The sequence below is a fragment of the Leptonotus elevatus genome, chromosome 2 (assembly GCF_054856555.1).
Source record: "Leptonotus elevatus isolate MCC_2025b chromosome 2, RoL_Lele_1.0, whole genome shotgun sequence".
NCBI classification, from domain to species: Eukaryota; Metazoa; Chordata; class Actinopteri; order Syngnathiformes; family Syngnathidae; genus Leptonotus; species Leptonotus elevatus.
Genome location: NC_141240.1, coordinates 35,543,907 through 35,562,861, shown reverse-complemented (window position 1 = coordinate 35,562,861; position 18,955 = coordinate 35,543,907). Strand labels below are relative to the sequence as shown.

Below are 18,955 nucleotides of genomic sequence, written 5' to 3'. Positions count from 1 at the left end.
CATTTCACCTGTCATTGTGGCCCAAGTGTAAAGTACATCCAAGCCAACCAAGGATTCCTGCAGCGCTAAATGGAAGTTTTAGATTGGGCCCAGCCAGAGCTGAGATGAAGATGTGACCTGAAAAGAGCTGAGCACAGGAGACGTCATCACAATCTGACTTGTTCGGAGCATTTTTTGCAAGGAAGAGTTGAAAGCAAATGTGCTCCGACGGAGTCTTAGCTTGCGCACACTCCCGTGGCCATCAGAATACATAACGAGTACCCGGCTGTTTCCTTTTTATGTGAATTGATAATGCAAGACTATTTAGCGTTAATATTGCTCCTCAATAAAAACACAAAAAGACATGGCAAATGGCTCCATAACAAAACCTTAAAATCTAATATAAACTCAATATCAGCTCTGTCGCATAACTATTAGCCTTAGGGATAAATAAAATTGTAATCAATTAAATAGCGTAACCACGGCCCAGCTTTTGCTGGATGTTATTACCCTCATTAATCAGACTAAATAACACTTAGACGCTCCAGCATTCTTCAAATGCACAACACTGGGGAGTTTGGGATTTTATTTCTCAGCCAATAATGTGCTGTCTCCCAACTTTGTAGTACATTGCAGAACTTCACTAAAACCTGAAGCCATCAAAACAAATTCATACAACTGCCAGTGGAGAAATGCATATTTTAACGTATACAATGAGATGTTTACGAATATGTAAATAGCACCAAAGTGATATAAAGACCACCCAATTGTCTACACAGAAGGTATTGAGCACGCTTGTCAAGAGAAACCCATAGCAACGTATTAGTCCCAGGTCATTTTTAGCTACGTTTACACTGCAGGTCTTAATTCTCAATTCCGATTTTTGGGTGAAATCCGATTATCATTATTTTTTTTTAAGTAAGCATTCACATTCACTCCCAGCCATTTTCCCTGAAGCAACACCCTTTGCTTCTTGCTGTTTTACTGGATTTTGACTGATTTTGCAAGGTCCGCAGAATATTCTGTTCTATTGCTATAAAAACATGGAACCTACTAAAAGTCTTCTTTCATCTAGAAAAAAAGTGTACTAGTATCTGTTTCCGTTTTGCAGCAATTAGCATTAGAATATAGCTAAGTTTCATCATTATTCACAAACTTGTTGCAACATGGCCCTGGCTGATCTCTTATACTCTGCTGCCACCTGCTGGCCGTTTTATTGTAATAACTACCATTGCCTTTAGCAACCTCTTCAGAAGCTGTATCAAAGCCTAGCATGAAAAAAATAAACATAAATACGGACAAAGTATTAAACAACGTATTTATACGTTTTGGGGTTTAATTAGTTAATTACAAAGTCACTCAGCACTGTGTTTGCAGAAGTAAATACGTACGGTCCAGCGTGTCAGGGCCACGGACTTTCATAAGTCAGGTGTCGGGGCTCATAATTTTACCATCTCATATTTTACTATCTACAGAGAAGTGAGGGGGTAGAAATAATATGAGGGGGTAAAAATAATGTTGTGTGAAAATGGGGCGAGCCTGTTTGAGCTCCCGCTAATGCACGGAACGCATATTGGACTTTTGATGACGTAGCGGTCGGATATGTGCGATTTGGCCGTTTAGACTGCGGTCGCATTACAAAAATTCGTATACGTATCCGATCTAGGACCACATATGAAAGTGACCCAGGTCGGACATGAAAAAAATCGGATTTGGACCGTTCAGACTGGCATAAAAATGTCAAGTCGCATTTAGGGGGGAAAAAAAAATCCGATCCGGGTCGCATTTGCCTGCAGTGTGAACGTAGCTTTTGTTTAGCATTCTCACACAGAGACCTCTAATACAAAAGTATCATTACAATCTGTTTAACAATATCAACTTCATATAAGTTAAAAAGATGAGAAACGTGGTGGTGAAATGCCCCGTCGATTAGAAACGCTCCACAACCATAGGTGTGTCTCTTGATTGTGTGTGTGCTTCTCCTCATAAGCAGGTCATCTGGAGGCACTGCGGTGGCGGGTTTATGTAAAATGGCTTTCACCACTCCAATGAATTTGTATGTGTGGAGAGCAGATTGAATGTGAATGTGGGGAGAAGCAGAAAACATCATTTGAGCCTTCTTTTTTTTTCTTTTTTTTTGTGTCGTTGCTCGGATGCTACTGGTCTATTTTAGGTGTTGCTCCTTGCTTTGGCACATTGTCTTTGACTTCCCCTTTCAGCTCAGCAAGCTTCTCTGAACGCACGACGTGGGTGCCGTTCATGTGAGCCAGGTAGGAGTCCGAGTGTCTCTCAAGTTCTGCCCTGATCCTCTCCAGGTGCTCGGCCAGCTCCCCCAAACTATTGCACTGGCCCTCTACCTGGCTCACCCTGCTATCAACATCCTTCACCTCTTTCTGAACTTCTTTGGCCGTAGTCCGGCAGCCTTGAAGCCCCCCGGTGAGCTGTCGCTTTAAGGCCACAAGTTCTCCCTTCAGCTGGGCCAGCCGCCTCTCCCCGGCCCCCAGGAGAGAGGCTTGCTGGCCCACTAGTTTGGTGATCCCTTGCACCTGATTGGCAAGCTGCTGCTCCCGCTGTTCCCAACTGGAGTTGGCGTGGCCCACTTCACTTGCAATAAAACTCATAGAGTCCTTTAGTCCCTTGAGAGTTCGGTTCACAGAGTTGATGTTGACCTTCAGCAGGGTGATCTCGCCGTAGACGGAGTCGCCTGCTTCTTCTCGGGCGATCCGCAGGAGTAGGCTCTTCAGTGTGCTGTTTAGACGGTCCAGCTTGTCCGAATGAGAGTCCAGACGATTGGTCATCTTGTTCTCCATGTCTTCACACTCCGTGTCCGCTTCACTGACTCTGACACCCCCTGCTGGAGGAGTTGAAGGTGAGCAGGAGGAGGTGCAGAGGAGCTCCAGGTCCACTAGACGTTTTTCAATGCCGTCCAGATTGCCGTCTAATTTTCTCCTCACCGACTCGATGTCTGTTTCCAGGGGTGGGACCACCTGGCCCTCCAGGAGCGCTGGTGAAGTGCCGTTGCTCAGCTCCTCAACAGCCACAAACACCCTCTCCTCTAGGGTCTTCAGTTTGTCCTCCAGCATGTTCTTGAAGCCATCCAGGCCACCAGGGAAGCCCGACACACCATCCGTTCCGCCTTCAGTAGAATTGAGACGGCCCTCCAGATCCACCAAGCGGGTCTCGATCAGCGTCTCCACGTGGATGCTCTGCTCACCGAGTGCTGATTGGAGTTGACGCTGTGATTCTGTGAGACTTTTTACAGACTCCTCCAGTAGCAGCACACGCCGAGAGAGGCTGTTCACCTGCAATGATCAAGGATGGTTTGGTATAAGTCAAAAACATGTCAAATGTCTACACGAGATAGTTATTGAAATGTACTATTATGCATTTCATGGTAAGGCTATCAATTAAAAAAAACAAAAAAACGTATAATTCTTATAATTAGTTCTCTCAAAGTTAAAGTGTTAACTAATTAATTGATCACAAAAAATTATCCCTTAATCATGTATTAACGCAGGTTAACCACACTTTAATTTTTGCCGTAGATGATCCTTCAGCTGACAGCGGATGGTTGCGTTAAAGGTAGCACAGGTTGTGTTTGAGCAATAAACATTAAGCATTTAACAAATGTTTGCGTATGACATACAGAATATTTGTTAATGTCAAACTATTTGGGTCATTTTTTTCCTTTCTAAATTTTGCAAGTAATTAAAGTAGCACTAAGGAACTTTTCAACCTTAATAAAATATTTTCATAACTCTTCGGATGAAACATAGACTTAAAACTAGTTGAATGGTACCTTTGCCATGGCCTGAGGGGGTCTTTATCAATTTTACTGGTACTAAGCAATTTTGAGGAGGATGGTAGCAACACTGCCACACAAAAAAAAACTACAAATGTGCTGAATGCTTTATGGCATACGTCTCTTCCCCTTTTTCCCATATGTTACAAACACGGAAGTCAATTTGAATTTTGACACACGATTACTGCTTTCCTAGCAGAAGCTGCAATACAACTGAAGATGTGAGTCTATATATATATATATATATATATATATATGAACGTATTATTATTTGATTTTCAGCAAAATTGTAGTGTCCCAGTTGTTAATTTAGAAAATCTCAAATGTCAAACCACACTGTCCAGAAAACCGGTTGCTCCATTATTTTTGTGGATATTTATCCAGGTCATTTCTTGCTCAGGGCATTGAATTGATCACAACTGCACTGCTCAGTTTGTCTTAGCTACATTGTGCCACTGCATATCACTAAATGTTTTGAAATATGTGAGAATATTTAGCATAAAGCCACAGGTGGCTGGATATATATTCCACCGGGTCACAGCGGGGCTTTCCACGCCACGACAAAAGACGCTAGCCACCAACTTGCTCATAAGCTAACAGGCTTTGGGCCTAGCAATTTGTGCCAGATAATCACTAATGCCAACAAAACAAAACTAAAATGGTGAAATACAATTTAACGCTGTATCTCCACAATTCATTACGACATTGTTCTGTCTTGAGACAGAGAATCAATAATGGGCATGTACAATGTATTTAGAAAAAGAAAAAAAAATCTCCGAATTCATTTTGCAGGGTCCCTAATGATTTTTTTTTTTTAACTTGTCAAAAAAACAAATGAGCAAAACGTGTGTAAATTATTTCTAGGATTTGAGACGTGGTAATTCCAATATGAAAGACTGTCAAGCATTTACTTTAGGATTTGACTTTTCCTTTTTTAATACCTGTCCACAGCAGCTCTCTGTAAGCGTTAGGCCTTGGATCTGAGCCTGCAATGAGCCCAACTCCGCCCTCAGCCCAGTTTCTCTTCCATCAAGGGACTGCTGCATCTGTTCTTGGCCATCCATGTGCTCCCTGTGGCACTGTCTCTGCACGGCCCCAATCCTCTCCTCACAATGGTTTTCCAGACGGGAGAGTCGCCGTTCAAATCCATCCAGGATCTCAGTCTGGATCCCAGCCAGCTTGGCCTCCAGGATACTGTCCAGATAAGCCGAGCTGGGCCCAGGGATGGGCCTTCCTCTTGCTCCTTCCAGCAGTCTTTTGAGCTGCCCGTCATGGCCTAAGACCATTCCCTAAAGAGGCACACATTTCAATTAGGAATGGGAAAGCCATAGAAGTGTTCAACTATTTAACATGTGCCACAAACCTGAATCTCCTCTAATATGTGAGTCTTGGCTCGTAGCTCATCCTTGACTTCTGTCACCCTCCCTGCAAGATCTCCAAACCTGTTGAAGCTTTCTTCCCCTCCCAGTACACCAGGAGTGCCTATGGGGATCACCCCAAATCCTACAGCCGAGTCAGGCCCATGAGGCGGGCTGGGCAGCAGCGAGACCAGGATTTTGTTGGTGTCTTCCCGAAGAGATGTACGCAGTCGCTCCTCCAGGCCGGCCACCGCCCCATTGAGAGAGTTGAGGCCCAGAGTAAGGCGGCGTAGGTCGTCCTCCAAACGGTCCAAACGTTCGCCACTCACTCCAGAAACCCCAAATGTGTGACCTGTTTTTCAATTGAATGAAGCACAATCAAAGAAAGGAGGTCTGATGCAAAAGCATTGGTAAATGGTACTTCATTCATAGAGCGCTTTTCAACCTTATAAGGCCCTCGAAGCGCTTTACAATTCAACTACTCATTCGCCTACTGATGACGCAGCGTCGCAGCATCAGGAGCAACTGTGGGTTCGGTATCATGCTCAAGGATATTTCGACATGGCCGCAATGGCATGGGATCGAACTCACAACCTCTGGGGTTGGGAAAAAAAACTCTACCACGGAGCCACGCTGGCCCCAATTGACATTATTTACATATTCATTCTCACCAGTATTTACTTTTCCATTTCCCGCAGGCAACTGTCCGCTGGGTATTGGTCTGTGATCATGTAGGTTGGGGTAGAGTTTGCCCGGCTCCAGCTGTGCTCCTCCAGGCTTCTGGTCAACGGGGACTCTCGGCCCATGGGGAACACCCTTTATCCCAGGGCGATGTGGCAAAGCTGCTCCCTTTAAAGGAGGCATTGAGTCAGGCACTGAGGTGGGTCCGTCATAGCAGTTGTCTCCAGAGTAGCCGGGGCAACATCTCCACTCCAGCTCAGTCACCGTTTTGTAGCCCACTTTGTATGTTGGTTTGTGGAATGTCCTGTACCTAAACAAGAAAACAAATTCACCTTCAGGATTTATTTAAATGGTCTTGTTGTAACTTGTTTCATATCACTAATTCAGTCTTTGTTTCAACTAATTATTACAGACCAGTCAGAGGACAAAAAGATGAGAAGGGCATGGCAAAGATAACGGGATGTAGTCATTGTCTGTGGGATTAAAGACGGATTAGGGGGATATTAGAAGATTAGTCTGAAGTGTAATATAAATGATGTGTCTTTAGGACCAAGAGATTGAACCAGGGTCATTATTGGATGCTTGTGTTACCTTTTGTTAAGCTTGGATTTCTTTTTGATTGCTTGATTTGGAATCAACTTTGTCTCATCACACACACGCTCACAGGCACACGCTGAAGTGAGTCATCTTTTTTGGAGGGAAAACCCACTCCTTTAATTTCCCTTGTGAGATACAGAATGTTATTACAAATGGGCCTTTGGAAGGCAAATCAAAAACTCACTCAGGATATGCATATACAGTCTGACATTGCTTTTCCTTATCATATATATATATATATATATATATATATATATATAGTCAATCCACTGTCAGTTTGTTCAAAAGTGACATGATGAACCAACTATGATTGTATTTAATTGAAATCTAAATTCAATTTCCACTCATCTACTGTCTGTGGAGGAATACCTTTTAACACTAGAGGGCAGCCTTGTTACAGTGCAAACTCCAGAAGCTTTTTCCCCCCTCCCCCTTGCATGTGAGATAATACATGTAACGTTACACTGCACATTTTTCCTTTATTTCCATTTGCGTGTAAACATACATGATAACTGGACACTTCTGCCCCCAGATGCATTTGGTTGTGTACTCAGCCTTCACGTATGTCGCTACTCCATCCTGCATGGTGCATGTGATGTTCCTCTGGACCACATAGGCACAGTGGTTTCTGCAGGGAGAGGAAAGGGAAATGAGAATTTAATATTGTATAATACGATTCATCCAAAGGCCTTTGCTTGTCCAGCTGCATGTGATGACAATATTTCTTCCTCATGTATTTGTCATCCAAAATGAAACCTTCATGAGTTCATAATTCTTCAGTAATTCTCACTTCCATCTGTTCTTGATTTTTGCATTGTTCCACGATTAAGCACTTTTAATTCCTTCAATGTAAACATTGATTAGATGGGCGGTGTATATGTTTTACTGTCTACTTTTCATCCATTTGTGAGTTGCCATTTTCTAGTGCCCATTTTGCCTTACTTTTCACCATTAAACTGTATATAATAAAAATAATCATCTGCTCCTTAACAGCATTTCAAATCTTGCTTAAGGAAACAGCCAGTAGCTATGACATCATGCTGCTACATGTACAGCATGCAAGACAACAAACGTACATATACAGTTCAGATTTTAGACTGCTTAGATTGCAGAGTCATTACCCGCAAAGTACTTCCCCCCCAAAAAAAAAATTCATTGCACTGGACCTAAACCTTTCCTTCTCTCATCATTGCCAGAAAAGCGCCTCCAACACCAAAATGTTCCACCGTGCAGCACAGGAAATGATTTTCTGCACTCTTCAGACTCTCATGTGAACAATTTCTTTCATTCAGCCGGGAGTATTTAGCAACACATGCGGGCCCTTAATATTGCTCTGCAGCTGCTCCGGACAAGGCCGTGTTTTTGGACGAGCAGGGGGGAACACAGGGGCTGAGCTGGCCCAACATGTTCTGAGTTAACAGGTTAAGAGGGTGAACAGGCAGGATCGCCTTTTACAATCTGTGAGAAACGTTGGCCTGCTAATCACTGACCGTGTTGACAGTGTTTGTATGTCCTCCCATCATCTCATGTGCAGGAGTCACAATGACTCATGCAAACTACTGCCAGCTCGTGCATTGGGAGGGAAGATGCAATCAAAGACTCATCGAATTGGGCAGGCAAGTCGGGCAATCGCCGAGGGCCCCCGAGTTGAATGGGGCCCAGAGGGACGGCTGACATTGGCCCATATCAGTGAGAAAAACAATGGCACTGCTTTAGACGCTGCAGTCACAATGTATTAGGCATCTCCTGCTCTGTTGTTGGCTGGTGGCCCTGGGTGGTGAATATAGGTCCATATCAATGACACAACTGGAAATTCCTGTTAACATTGTAATTACAGGTCGGAATTTTGAAATCTCCGTAATGGGTAGGAATGGAAATTGATCAGAATTGAACCAATTCTGATTCCATAGTCAATACTGCGTATCTTATCAACTCACTTATGGATTGTTACTGGGTGAGGCTATGAGATAATACAAATAGGTTCGTTGCTTTAAATTTTTAAGACCTTCAACTTCGGACAGAAGACGCAGCATCTCATATCATCTATGTCCTCATATTCTGTAATCAGACGTAAAAGTCAGATACAGTTTTTGCATACCTTGCAACACATGACTTCAGAAATTGTCTAGTTCGGTTCTTACTGGCACATGGAAAATTAAATATTTGAGTTTTTAAACAAAACTGATAAACTAACTTTAAACTAGTTTTTAAAAAAAAAATGCAATATTTGGCTTTTGACAAACATTTGTGGTAGGGATGAGCTGAAGGGTTCATAGATGTAACGGGTTAAATCGGTCAGAATGAGAAAAATAGTAGCCTGGAAGGTGTGAAATGTTGGAGCTGTTGAAGTTGGAATGGTGAGAATCAATTGGAAACAGAGGGGAGGGAAGAAAAGAAAAAATGCAATATGTTGCACAAGTAATGACATTTAACTTCAACTGACCTCAACCAAAATCTCACAGCAATAAGACATTTTCTCTTTCTATACGTCTCCCGACGCTGCTGTTGAAACGGTTGAAATGCATTCACGCTCATGCACTGCCACCGCCCCACCTGCAGGCTATATACTAAGCATATACATACTTACTTATCCCTGAAGGGGACCACTGCTTATTATTTCCTCTGCATTCGTGATCTACTCAGCATGATTTGTTGAAGTCTTTCATCCCTCCAAAAAGACCAAAACTTATTTCTTATATTTCGGCATGCGTTGAATCTGGCATCGACATCCTTGTGCAAGATCACGTTCAACACAATTGTTCAGTAATGGGCCAGAGTACACTAAGTGGAAGTTTATCCATGTAAATTCAAAATAAATAGTTCCGGTGTCCTTGTAGATTTCCAGCAGCAGTCACGTAAGCATTGTGATGTGTTTGTGTAGTTGAGGGTTGACAAAAAGGCTTTCTGGGCTTGTGGCTGATTGGGAGCAGGCGCTGCATGTGTGAATATTAAGTGTTACTGTATGACCGTTTTCACACATCTGTCAAAAGGGTTTTGCATCGCTGGGTGGTATTTTTGTTGTGTCTTATACGTCCTGGAAGGGGGGATCTCGCCATCTGTGGTCCTTCTCAAGATTTCATCTTTTTCCCCAAGGTTTTGAGTTGAACCTTGCCCGGTTGGGGAGTTCAGATCAGGCTGTCTTCTAATCTTTGTCAACTGAGGGTTTCTGAAACGCTTTGAGGTGCTTTTATGATTAAGGGCTATTCAATAAAGTTGACTTTTACAGAAAGAGGGATGTCCAACTTTATAGGTTGCATGTGCACATCTGAAACAGGTGTAATCAAGAAGTGGAGTCTTTTATTTCCATATCTCAGCACACACATACTTTATCTCTACAAATAGCAACTCATTTGTAACGTTCTCAAATTGGCTGCAACTTTGTTTTGTCTGCTTCTGTGAAGAGTGAGAATAAATTATGACGTCCCTAATCTGAAGTGATCTGAGATTAGATGTATATGAGGAGCTATTTTCACACATGAGTTCAAAGGCAATATATCTCAAGGAGACTGCTGTTTGAGAGAGTATAATAGGTTTGTGATCAATGGTGACACATGACAAAGAGTGGCCACATATTAACCAGTAAGTGTCAAAAGCAAAGGCACAATAAAGCTTTCAATTTATTGGCAGGGCCTGGCAATAAGGTAAGTGTGAGAAGAAGAAAAAAACATTAGTGGAAAAAGAAACTGTCAATTCACCTAATAAATCCTATAAATAACTGCTGCTGTTAAGAAATGATTTAAAATGTCTATCGGGGTCTTATTCCACTTCTCACTTAGCCAGCAGTGACTCAACACACAAAAGAGTTTGCTTCACAAACCCATTCGGGGAAAGCAGAAAAGAAAAGTTTGCTAAATTGTTGCGTCTTTCAAGAAACATCAGACAGTCGTCCCTCGCTATATCACAGTTCAGTGCATCGCCGATTTCTTATTATTTTTTAACTGTACTTATATCAGAATTTTGCAGTGGTTATTTTCCCACTCTGTCGGTTACTGCAGATTCATGTAGCAAAAAAACACACAAGCGGGGAAAAAAAATGGTCAAAGACAGAGTATGTTTAAAGTTTGGGATCATTTCACACTAATAAGAGAACACTTCAGTTCACAGGAAATTTCTGGTCTCGTTCTGGCGGTCGTTATGGTGCTACCATTGAGAGCCAACATAGCACCCTTCAAAATTTCTCTGGTGATTTGACGTAAAGCAAACACAAATGTGAGTGTTGATCACGGAGCTCCCCCCCCAGACAATTGGCCGTTTTAAATCATCAAAATCGCTAAGGAGTTCCATGAGCTGACACACACCAAGGCTTGCTCTATCTTGCTAATATATGATATAAAAATATGGGTTTACTCTCCACAGCTAGCTACTGCATGCAGGCTAACCCATCCAGCATTTTGTTTGCCGCGAGGACTACTATTTTACAACATCAAAGTGTACAATAACCGACCCAGATTCTACCATTGGCCACAATTCAATGCCAGAGTCTACTTAAGGAAAGCAATTTGAAGCTTAAAAGAACAACTTTCTGTGGTTAGAACAATGCGGCAGGAATTCGAATAATTGAATGTCGGGCTTTGTAATACGCTTTGAACACCATATGTTGTAGATTAAAGCACTAGACAGTATGACAGTCTTCTCCATTTACAATTTAGGTCAAAAAAACTTTTCGGTGAAATACGTTTCTGGAATTTGTTCGCTGATGTCGACACGATTAGCGAATCAGCATTTTAGGAGTGAGTCCAGCCCCTAGCTATTGGTTTTGCTTTGTGTGTTAGCATTAAGCTAGCGGAAGGCAAACGTAGTACTTCTCTCTGTTTTATGTTCATTTTGACAGTAAACTACAACTTTCAGTGGCAATAAACAACTTGAAGCTTCTTTTGAAGAATTGTTCACTATCTACCAAACTGTTGTTTCTTGTGAAGTCATTTGAGTTGATTTCATTGACCATACAGTGCTCATATCTTGAATTTTTGTTTGCAAGTCTAATTTAAAAAAATTAAAATGTCAGAACGACAGTTCGTATCTCGAAAATCTTCAGGTCACTAAAGGCATCACTGTAGACTGACCATTCACAGAGCCTTTAAAAGATGTGGCTTCTTGTGCATTTCACGATTGTACGAATGTGCCAATACCTCCCGGCATATTAAAAACACCAGGTCCACATTGTCGGAACCACCCATCTGAGCTCATGCTAAAAGAAATTCTCAAGCAAGCAAAACTGTCCTCCCAATCACAGCAGGCTGTACCCGCTCCAACTCCAATCAACAACAAAACCCTCTTCACCTCCTCCTGCCACGCTTCCCGCTTCCCTCGTCTCTGCAGGCCCACACCAAAATATTGTCCTTCGTCACTTGTCTTTTTTTTTCCCACCAGCAGCCCCATCCCACTGTAAATATTTCCAGTCTAGCATTACACTTGTAAGCTGGCTTGCTGCGTCTCCCAGGGGGACAGCGGAATTCCTATCTTGAATTTTCACGTGCAGTGTTTTTGGCAAATATTGCTGCTGCTCGACCTCCTCCCTCTGCTCGGCCCAAAACAACTCACCTTCCAAAGCCCCCCTTTTCACACAAGCCTTCTGTAGTCCCTCTTAAAAATCTGCAGACAATCTTGTTTTAATTAGCGACCCATGCACGTTGTCCTGCCTTTGCTCGTTTTTCTTACTCATTTTGTTCGTCTGACTCTGAGAAATTATTGTCTGTTCTCTCGTCGACTTCTCCAAGCTGCTACTTTCTCAGTTTGTGTGTTGACAGATTGGCACCAACGCGCCCACGTTCCTCATTATTTCCTCGCCTCTCACCTTCAGGGTTCTTGACTCCAAGAATGAACACTGACGCTTTATGACAGGAATGGTCTGGCTTAAAATAAATAAATCTTTAATGGCTCATTTTGCATCTAATTAGGAGCTGCCTGACTGTAGGGGCTACAAATTGTGACATTTCATCTAACTTTCTTATGGTTCTCGATTAACATGGTTGCAATTGATGAGTCACGGAAGGTTTTCTCTGTTTGTGCTTTCTACTACTTAACGTTATAATGCTTAAACACCACACAACATTTACTTTTTTTTTTATTTTATTTTTTTTATCCTCAGGCATTTGGCAAAGCACATAATCTTCTTAGAGTAAGAATACTTCTCAGTGTTTCTAGAAAAAGAGAGGTTAAAAATTGGACTTGCTAATAAGGATTACTGCTTTGTGTTGTTTGTTGGGAGTGTAACCAAAACCGCGGCAATGCCATGCTTTGAATTCTTCATGCGACTGAAGAAAGTGAGACAGCACTTGTAGATTGAAACTATTATGTAGAAAATGTATGTATGGTTTGGCTGTATGTATATAAGTTTCTCTCATTTAACTTATTTCAGCATAGTTTACTTTATTGTTATAAAAGTGTTGACATGCTATTGACACTTTGTCACCTGTCCACTGTAAGAGAGACAGCTTTCGCTTAAAATAATAAAATTAACAATTAATAATCTTCCCCAAATTCAACAATCCAGTGTTGAAATTGTTAGTACAAAGATGAGAGTAGAACATTAGTAAAATTATCTGTGAACAAAATCCTCCTTCTCTGGTCCTGTCTTGTACTGAGAATTCCGAAGCAATGCAGAATTAGCGTAATTTCTGCTTGACAAGTTAATAAGTTTATCAACTGATTTTTAATTGATTGCACATTCCAAAAATTAAAATTCAAACTGATGTGTGTTAGTAGTTAGCGTTACCTAACACTATTTTTTTGGGGGGGGGGGGGGGGGGTACTTTTGGCTGCACATTTAAAATCGTATTGTAGCAATCTTTGGGGTTGCGAGTTGGGTAGTTTCCAATGGTCTGGATGGGCCAACTGAACTCGTGAAGGCATCACAGACTGTTTTTTTTGGAAGCTACGCACGCTATTGGCTGTTGTGTTCTGGGAGTTCAGCCTGCTGTTTGGCACTTGAAAACTGTTGATTAAAAAGAGTTGTTAGTGCTATACTTGGCCTGATTATTTCAACAACGTTACACTATTTTGTCATGGGCATGTAGAATCATCATCACTCCCACCCTCTTATGATGCCACTGCCTGTCAAGGAAGTAATCTATTGCTTGCTGTTCTAATTGGCCCTTCATGAATGCGGTAGACAGTCTTTAGTTCAGTCAATAAACGACAGCAGCCATTTTTAAAGATGTTTTTTATCAGCTCTTTCCCACATCAATATCTGAAAATAAGCCTCCTGGTGTGTCAGATGAATAAATGACTGTTAGATGGAGGTCACTTCTTTCATGTCAGTCGCAGACTAAATTCAAAGATACAGTAAGCAGGCGAGGAGCTTAAGCATAACAACTGCAGGGAGCTCGGCTCCGTTCAAAGGTAACCCAAACTTTCCTGGCCACATCGCTGCCGTGCACGGATCTGCACTTTAGCCCTTGTTTATTTATGCAAAGCTGAGCTATGATCCGCAGATTCATATTTAAAGGAAACATATGTGAGCGCCATTAGTAGGAACTCGGCAAAAGGGCAACTTTCCCACACTCCTGCTGCTTTAAATAGCTTATTTGTCCCAGTGGCTTGAAAGTCAAGTTGATGACTCGGCAACCTACTGTAATGTTGGCATACGGGCATGACAGCACGTCCATCATCAATTGTAAATAAATAGCAGAGCTCATTCAAGTGTTGAAGATGTTATCAACAAAGGTGATGACAACAGAACATTTGATCAAATTTAGCTGCGAGGTGAGGTGGGAATTTTACTAACCAGCATTGCTCTCCACTGGACACTCAACACCAACTTACAACAACAGGCCATAACCCTTGACCTTCACGACCTCTGTGGCCTTTAACCCCCCCGACCCCCTCCCGATCTCTGTCCTATGCATCACTGAAAAGCCTTTGGCTAGATCTGTGACCTGCTCAGTGATGGCATGTGGCATCTGCTGGGATCATAAGTGATCTACATCACCCTCAACCAAGCCTGGGGACAATGTTCCACCTGTTGCGTATTTGCTGGTCCACTGGTGTGTTGTCATGATGATAGATGCACGTGGGGTGGTGCTTACTTTGTTACTATGTTGATTTATTTTTATTTTTAGCTGCACTCTTCCTGTCAGCAGCAAGTGGTTGTGATGATCACTTTTATGTGTGACCACAGTCTTTCAATGCAACAATGTACCCAAGCCTTAACACATATAAACACACAGTTGTGTTGGCTCCGTACACTTTGACATACATTCAATAGATGTGTGTTATTTCTATGTACAGTATCTCTTCAATTGGCAGCAACAGGGCTGATTTATTTCTAGAGGTGGTCTTAGTTCTATGTGTCCTCAGGGCCCAACTATGGCTAAGGTAGGTCAACACCTCTTTTATAATGGCTATAGTTAGACTTGCAAGCACATGTAGAGGATTATCACCCTGACAGCAAGCAATTACTGACTATTATAGATCAACTAAATATCTATAAAGTCAGGTTTACCAGTCAATCAAAGGTGACAAGCTTGAAAAGGTACAAGGTATATTGTAAGCCATGCACATACTGGCTCAGTCTATTCTCATCAGAGTTCAGTAAAATTATTTGTGTCTAGTGTAATGATGACGATAATAAATCTATTTGAAATTGCTATCAAAGCTAGCTCCAGGGGTGTGGAATACCACATGAGGTTCAGAGGGTCCGACTTGGGCTTCAGAACCAGTCCTCTTGAGAGGGTCTTTGGTACACTTTGGTTCACACGGTGAGAGGCGCCGAGCAGTTGTGGGGCCAATGGCTCAGTGCCTGTACCTTTGTGTTCACCTCGGTGAACGAGAGGATAGTCTCGGTGCTCATGTAGGTAATCATAGCCAGACTTTAGGTCGCAGTTCGTGTCATCAGACTTGAGTCCATGTGTCTTGGACACTTGCGTGAAGAGGGAGGCGGAGCTGTCAATCAATCACCAACTGGTGGTATGTTGACTCGGATGGTGGTCCAACTTGGCAGAGCTAAACATATTGTGAGGTTCTGCTAGGAATGTCTGGCATATTTCCCTGCTCTCTGACCATGTTTATGAAGAGGCGGGGGACTCTGAGTCCAAGTGGGTCATGTTCCATGCCTCCATTGTTGAGGCCGTGGATTGGAGCTGTGGCCGTAAGGTGATTGGTGCCTATTGTGGTGGAAATCACCGAACCTGTTAGTGGACACTGCTAGAGAGGGATGCTGCCCAGCTGAAGAATATGCCCCGTCAGCCTTTTTGGCCTGAGGGACTTTGGAGGCAGCTGATGGGTACTACCAGGAAAAACGGGATGGATTTTGCTTCTGGAATTTGTGATGCCATGGAGTACATCTCCAGACAAATTTGAGGAAATTCTGGTTCAGCAGCACACCTTTAACTTTGTGGGGCGCTGTGGCTCAGTGGTAGAGTTGTCGTCTCCCAACCCAGAGGTTGTGAGTTTGATCCCATGCAATTGTGACCATGTTGAAGTATCCTTGAGCAAGATACTGAACCCTCAGTTGCTCCTGATGCTAGCATCATCAGTAGTTGAATGAGTAGTCAACTGTAAAGTGTTTTGAGGGCTTTGTAAGATGGAAAAGTGAGAATAAAAAGCGCCTCAACCTGTTGCGAGTTGGTGGGGTGAATACTTCTTCAGTTCTACCAACATACTTTTTCATGAGGAAGCAGAGTCAGGGGACTCTGATGTGAGCTCTCCCATTTCTCAGATGGAAGGTCACTGAGGTTTTTACAAAGCTTCTTGCTGACAGGGTCCCGAAGATAGATGAGATCTTCCCAGAGTTGCTAAAGCCTCTGATTGTTTTGGGTCTGTTTAGTCCACATTCATTTCCAGTGAGGGGTGGACTCCACCAAGGCTGCCCTTTGTCACCAATTTAATCATTTATGGACAGAATTTTTCAGCGCAACTGAAGAATTGAGTTTGGTGCCCTCAGTAAAACGTCTCTGCTGGTGAGTGCACATGGCAAGATTGAGGCAGTTTGAGTGAAGCAGCAGGTAGCTGGGGAGCTGTCCAAAGCTGTAAGCGTTCTCAGGGGAAGCCAAGCAAAAGAGACAGGAAGGGCAGGGGGGAAAACAAAGCCCTGAGGGCCAAACATCAGTCATCTAGATCCAGCAAAAACATATATCACAGCTTTGTTCCAGCTCACAACTTCATGACTTTCAAATCCCAAGCATGTTGTAGGATTGTTATTCCTCTCTGCTCATGTGCCGTGACCGCCCGAAATGTAAGGCTTCTAGATGTGATAACATCTGATTGGAAACAGAATTTTCTTCACCTCATTTGATGATGCAAGGACACTAGGTATCTGCTCTCCCCTGATACTTCTCTTGATTGGCTATTAGTCGCACTTCTTCCTTCTGGCAGTGGGTGCCCAGTTGTACTGTAAAGACACTAATGGAGTCCAGTACACCCCCCTTCCCCACACACACACAGTGAGGAATCAGTACACTTGTTATTAGCTCATGCCCCAAAAATACCAAAACATGGGCTTTCTATGTCATTGTTGTTCTTGCATACCACTGCCCAAGTACAGCTGGCTTTAGGTGAAAACTAGAAAACTAAAAAAAAAAAAAAGAGAGACTGAAATTCAAGGATCAATTACAAAGCTGATGCCCTAACTAAAACCATATTTCTGGAAAGGAATACTCAAAGAGACCTGGTGATTCTCAAGGGAAGAGCGTTGGGACGGCCCTCCGGTTGGTAATAGTTAAACTCTGGATAAAGAATTGTCGGCTAAAGATGAATGACAATTTCTCTGTCTCGAAAGAAGAGCACTTACTTGTGTCTGGTCATCGGCTTGTTTGGGATGTGCTGAGGATTGAGTCCAGTTTTGAACATGTTGTATCTGTGCCCATAAAATGGATTGACATGACCTCCATAGAAAGTTCCTTTGCTGTCCACCGCAAAGATTAAGACTCCGAGGAGACAAACCAGCGCAAGCACCTGGCGCAACTTGGCATCCATTGTTTGAGCTCGCCTTACTATTAATCCCTCAGTCTGGAAAAGGAAGGTGGCTGCAGAAGAAATGAAGGCTGAGGAGTGAGATCCTTTTGGCTCCTCAGGGTGCTGTGCTGAAGTTCCTCAGACCTCATGCAGTTTTGATGTCACATCAGCAGCATCTCGACTGTGTTGCCTTCAGCGGGTACACTAACTGCGCCGGACGCACATCGGACGGAGGAGAGAGGAAGGAGGCTTGTGGGGCTCAAGAGGAAGAGTGGAGAACAGCACAAAGGTGTGCTGGAGGAGGGAAGAGGAGAGATAGAGAGGGTGTCTCCAGAAAATGTTTCAGCCTCACACACACACACATAAGTGTTTGGGGGGGGGGGGGGGACCCGCTGTCGAGGCTCAGCCCTCCTTGTCCACGGCACGATGCATGAATGAGTGTGGGTGTGAGCAAGAGGCAGCGTCTGAAGGGGGAAGGCAGACAGACAGACTTCATTTGCATAACCCACCCCAAGTCCGGTCTGGCTGCACCACACCAGCAAGAGCAGGAATTCTGATTTAATTCTGTATTTACTCGCTCTTTGCCTTAGTCCATCTTCGCCGGGAGTTACTGTACTTAATACCCCATGTGTGCTGCCATTCGCATGGATGCTACAGACAGACACAATGGACCTCACTCAAGATCACTCCAGCCCTCGCCTCACTTATGTGCCAGTGCACTCGCACGTACTCGCCCAGATGCCTTCGGTGCCGTCCTAAAATTTGCTCTACAGGGAATTCTATATATAACAGCTTGTAAGTTATAGTGATACAACACTCATCTCAAATATTATTTTCTTTCCCTATTGAAATGAATTGAAAAGCAGCCGTCCCACAAATTTTTTTTTTTAAATAAGGAAGCACTCCATAATATTGTACTTTATAAAAAAATACTATTTTATAGAAGAGTAATATCATAATGACCAGCTCAGTGGCCTTAATAATAATAATAATAATGCATCGGATTTATATAGCGCTTTTCTAGACACTCAAAGACACTTTACAATGGAATGGATACATTATTCATACACTCACACATTCACACTGTGGTGGCGGTAAACTACTTAAGTAGCCACAGCTGCTCTGGGGCAGGCTGACGTAAGCGTGGCTGCCAGTGTGTGCCTATGGCCCCTCCTTTCACCACCAAACATTCGCACCTTCCATACACCAGTGTGAGTAGCACTGGAGGCAATGTGTGTGAAGTGCCTTGCCCAAGGACACAACGACACATGACTTGGGGAGAGCGGGGATCAAACAGCCGACCTTCCGGTTACTGAACGACCATCTCTAGATCCTGAACCATGGCCGCCTTGTGGTAGAGTGTCCGCCCTGAGACTGGGAGGTTGTGGGTTCAATCCCCGGCCGGGTCATACCAAAGACTATAAAAATGGGACCTATTTGCCTCCCTGTTTGACACTCAGCATTAAGGGTTGGAATAGGGGGGGTGCGCAATCCCTGCTGCTCAACGCTCCCCCAGGGGATAGGTCAAATGCGGAGAACGAATTTCTCTCCACTTAGTTGGGTGTGACAATCAGTGGTACTTTAACTTTTTACTTTATAGTGAAAAGGAATGTAAAACTTTCAGTTTCTGTATCATGATTTAATG

The 18,955-nt window shown here is 43.2% G+C and overlaps 1 protein-coding gene across 1 annotated transcript; it reads right to left on the bottom strand.

Moving 5' to 3' along the window:
* Positions 1-550: 550 nt before the first annotated feature.
* emilin3b (elastin microfibril interfacer 3b) lies at positions 551-17,670 on the bottom strand. Its single transcript, XM_086066907.1, has 6 exons — positions 17,147-17,670; positions 6,923-7,045; positions 5,811-6,130; positions 5,145-5,491; positions 4,723-5,070; positions 551-3,281 (listed from the first exon to the last, which is right to left on the bottom strand). Exons 1-6 carry the CDS (start codon positions 17,329-17,331, stop codon positions 2,136-2,138), a joined length of 2,469 nt encoding a protein of 822 aa, XP_085923033.1. The 5' UTR covers positions 17,332-17,670; the 3' UTR covers positions 551-2,135.
* Between the last annotated feature and the right edge of the window lie 1,285 nt (positions 17,671-18,955).

Excerpts from the sequence above, each read along its gene's own strand:
- emilin3b (XM_086066907.1), bottom strand. The coding sequence starts at position 17,331 with ATGGATGCCAAGTTGCGCCAGGTGCTTGCGCTGGTTTGTCTCCTCGGA. Across the intron at positions 7,046-17,146 it reads AAGCCGATGACCAGACACAA|AAACCACTGTGCCTATGTGG; the intron begins GTAAGTGCTCTT and ends CTCTCCCTGCAG. Across the intron at positions 5,492-5,810 it reads AAATGGAAAAGTAAATACTG|GTCACACATTTGGGGTTTCT; the intron begins GTGAGAATGAAT and ends ATTGAAAAACAG.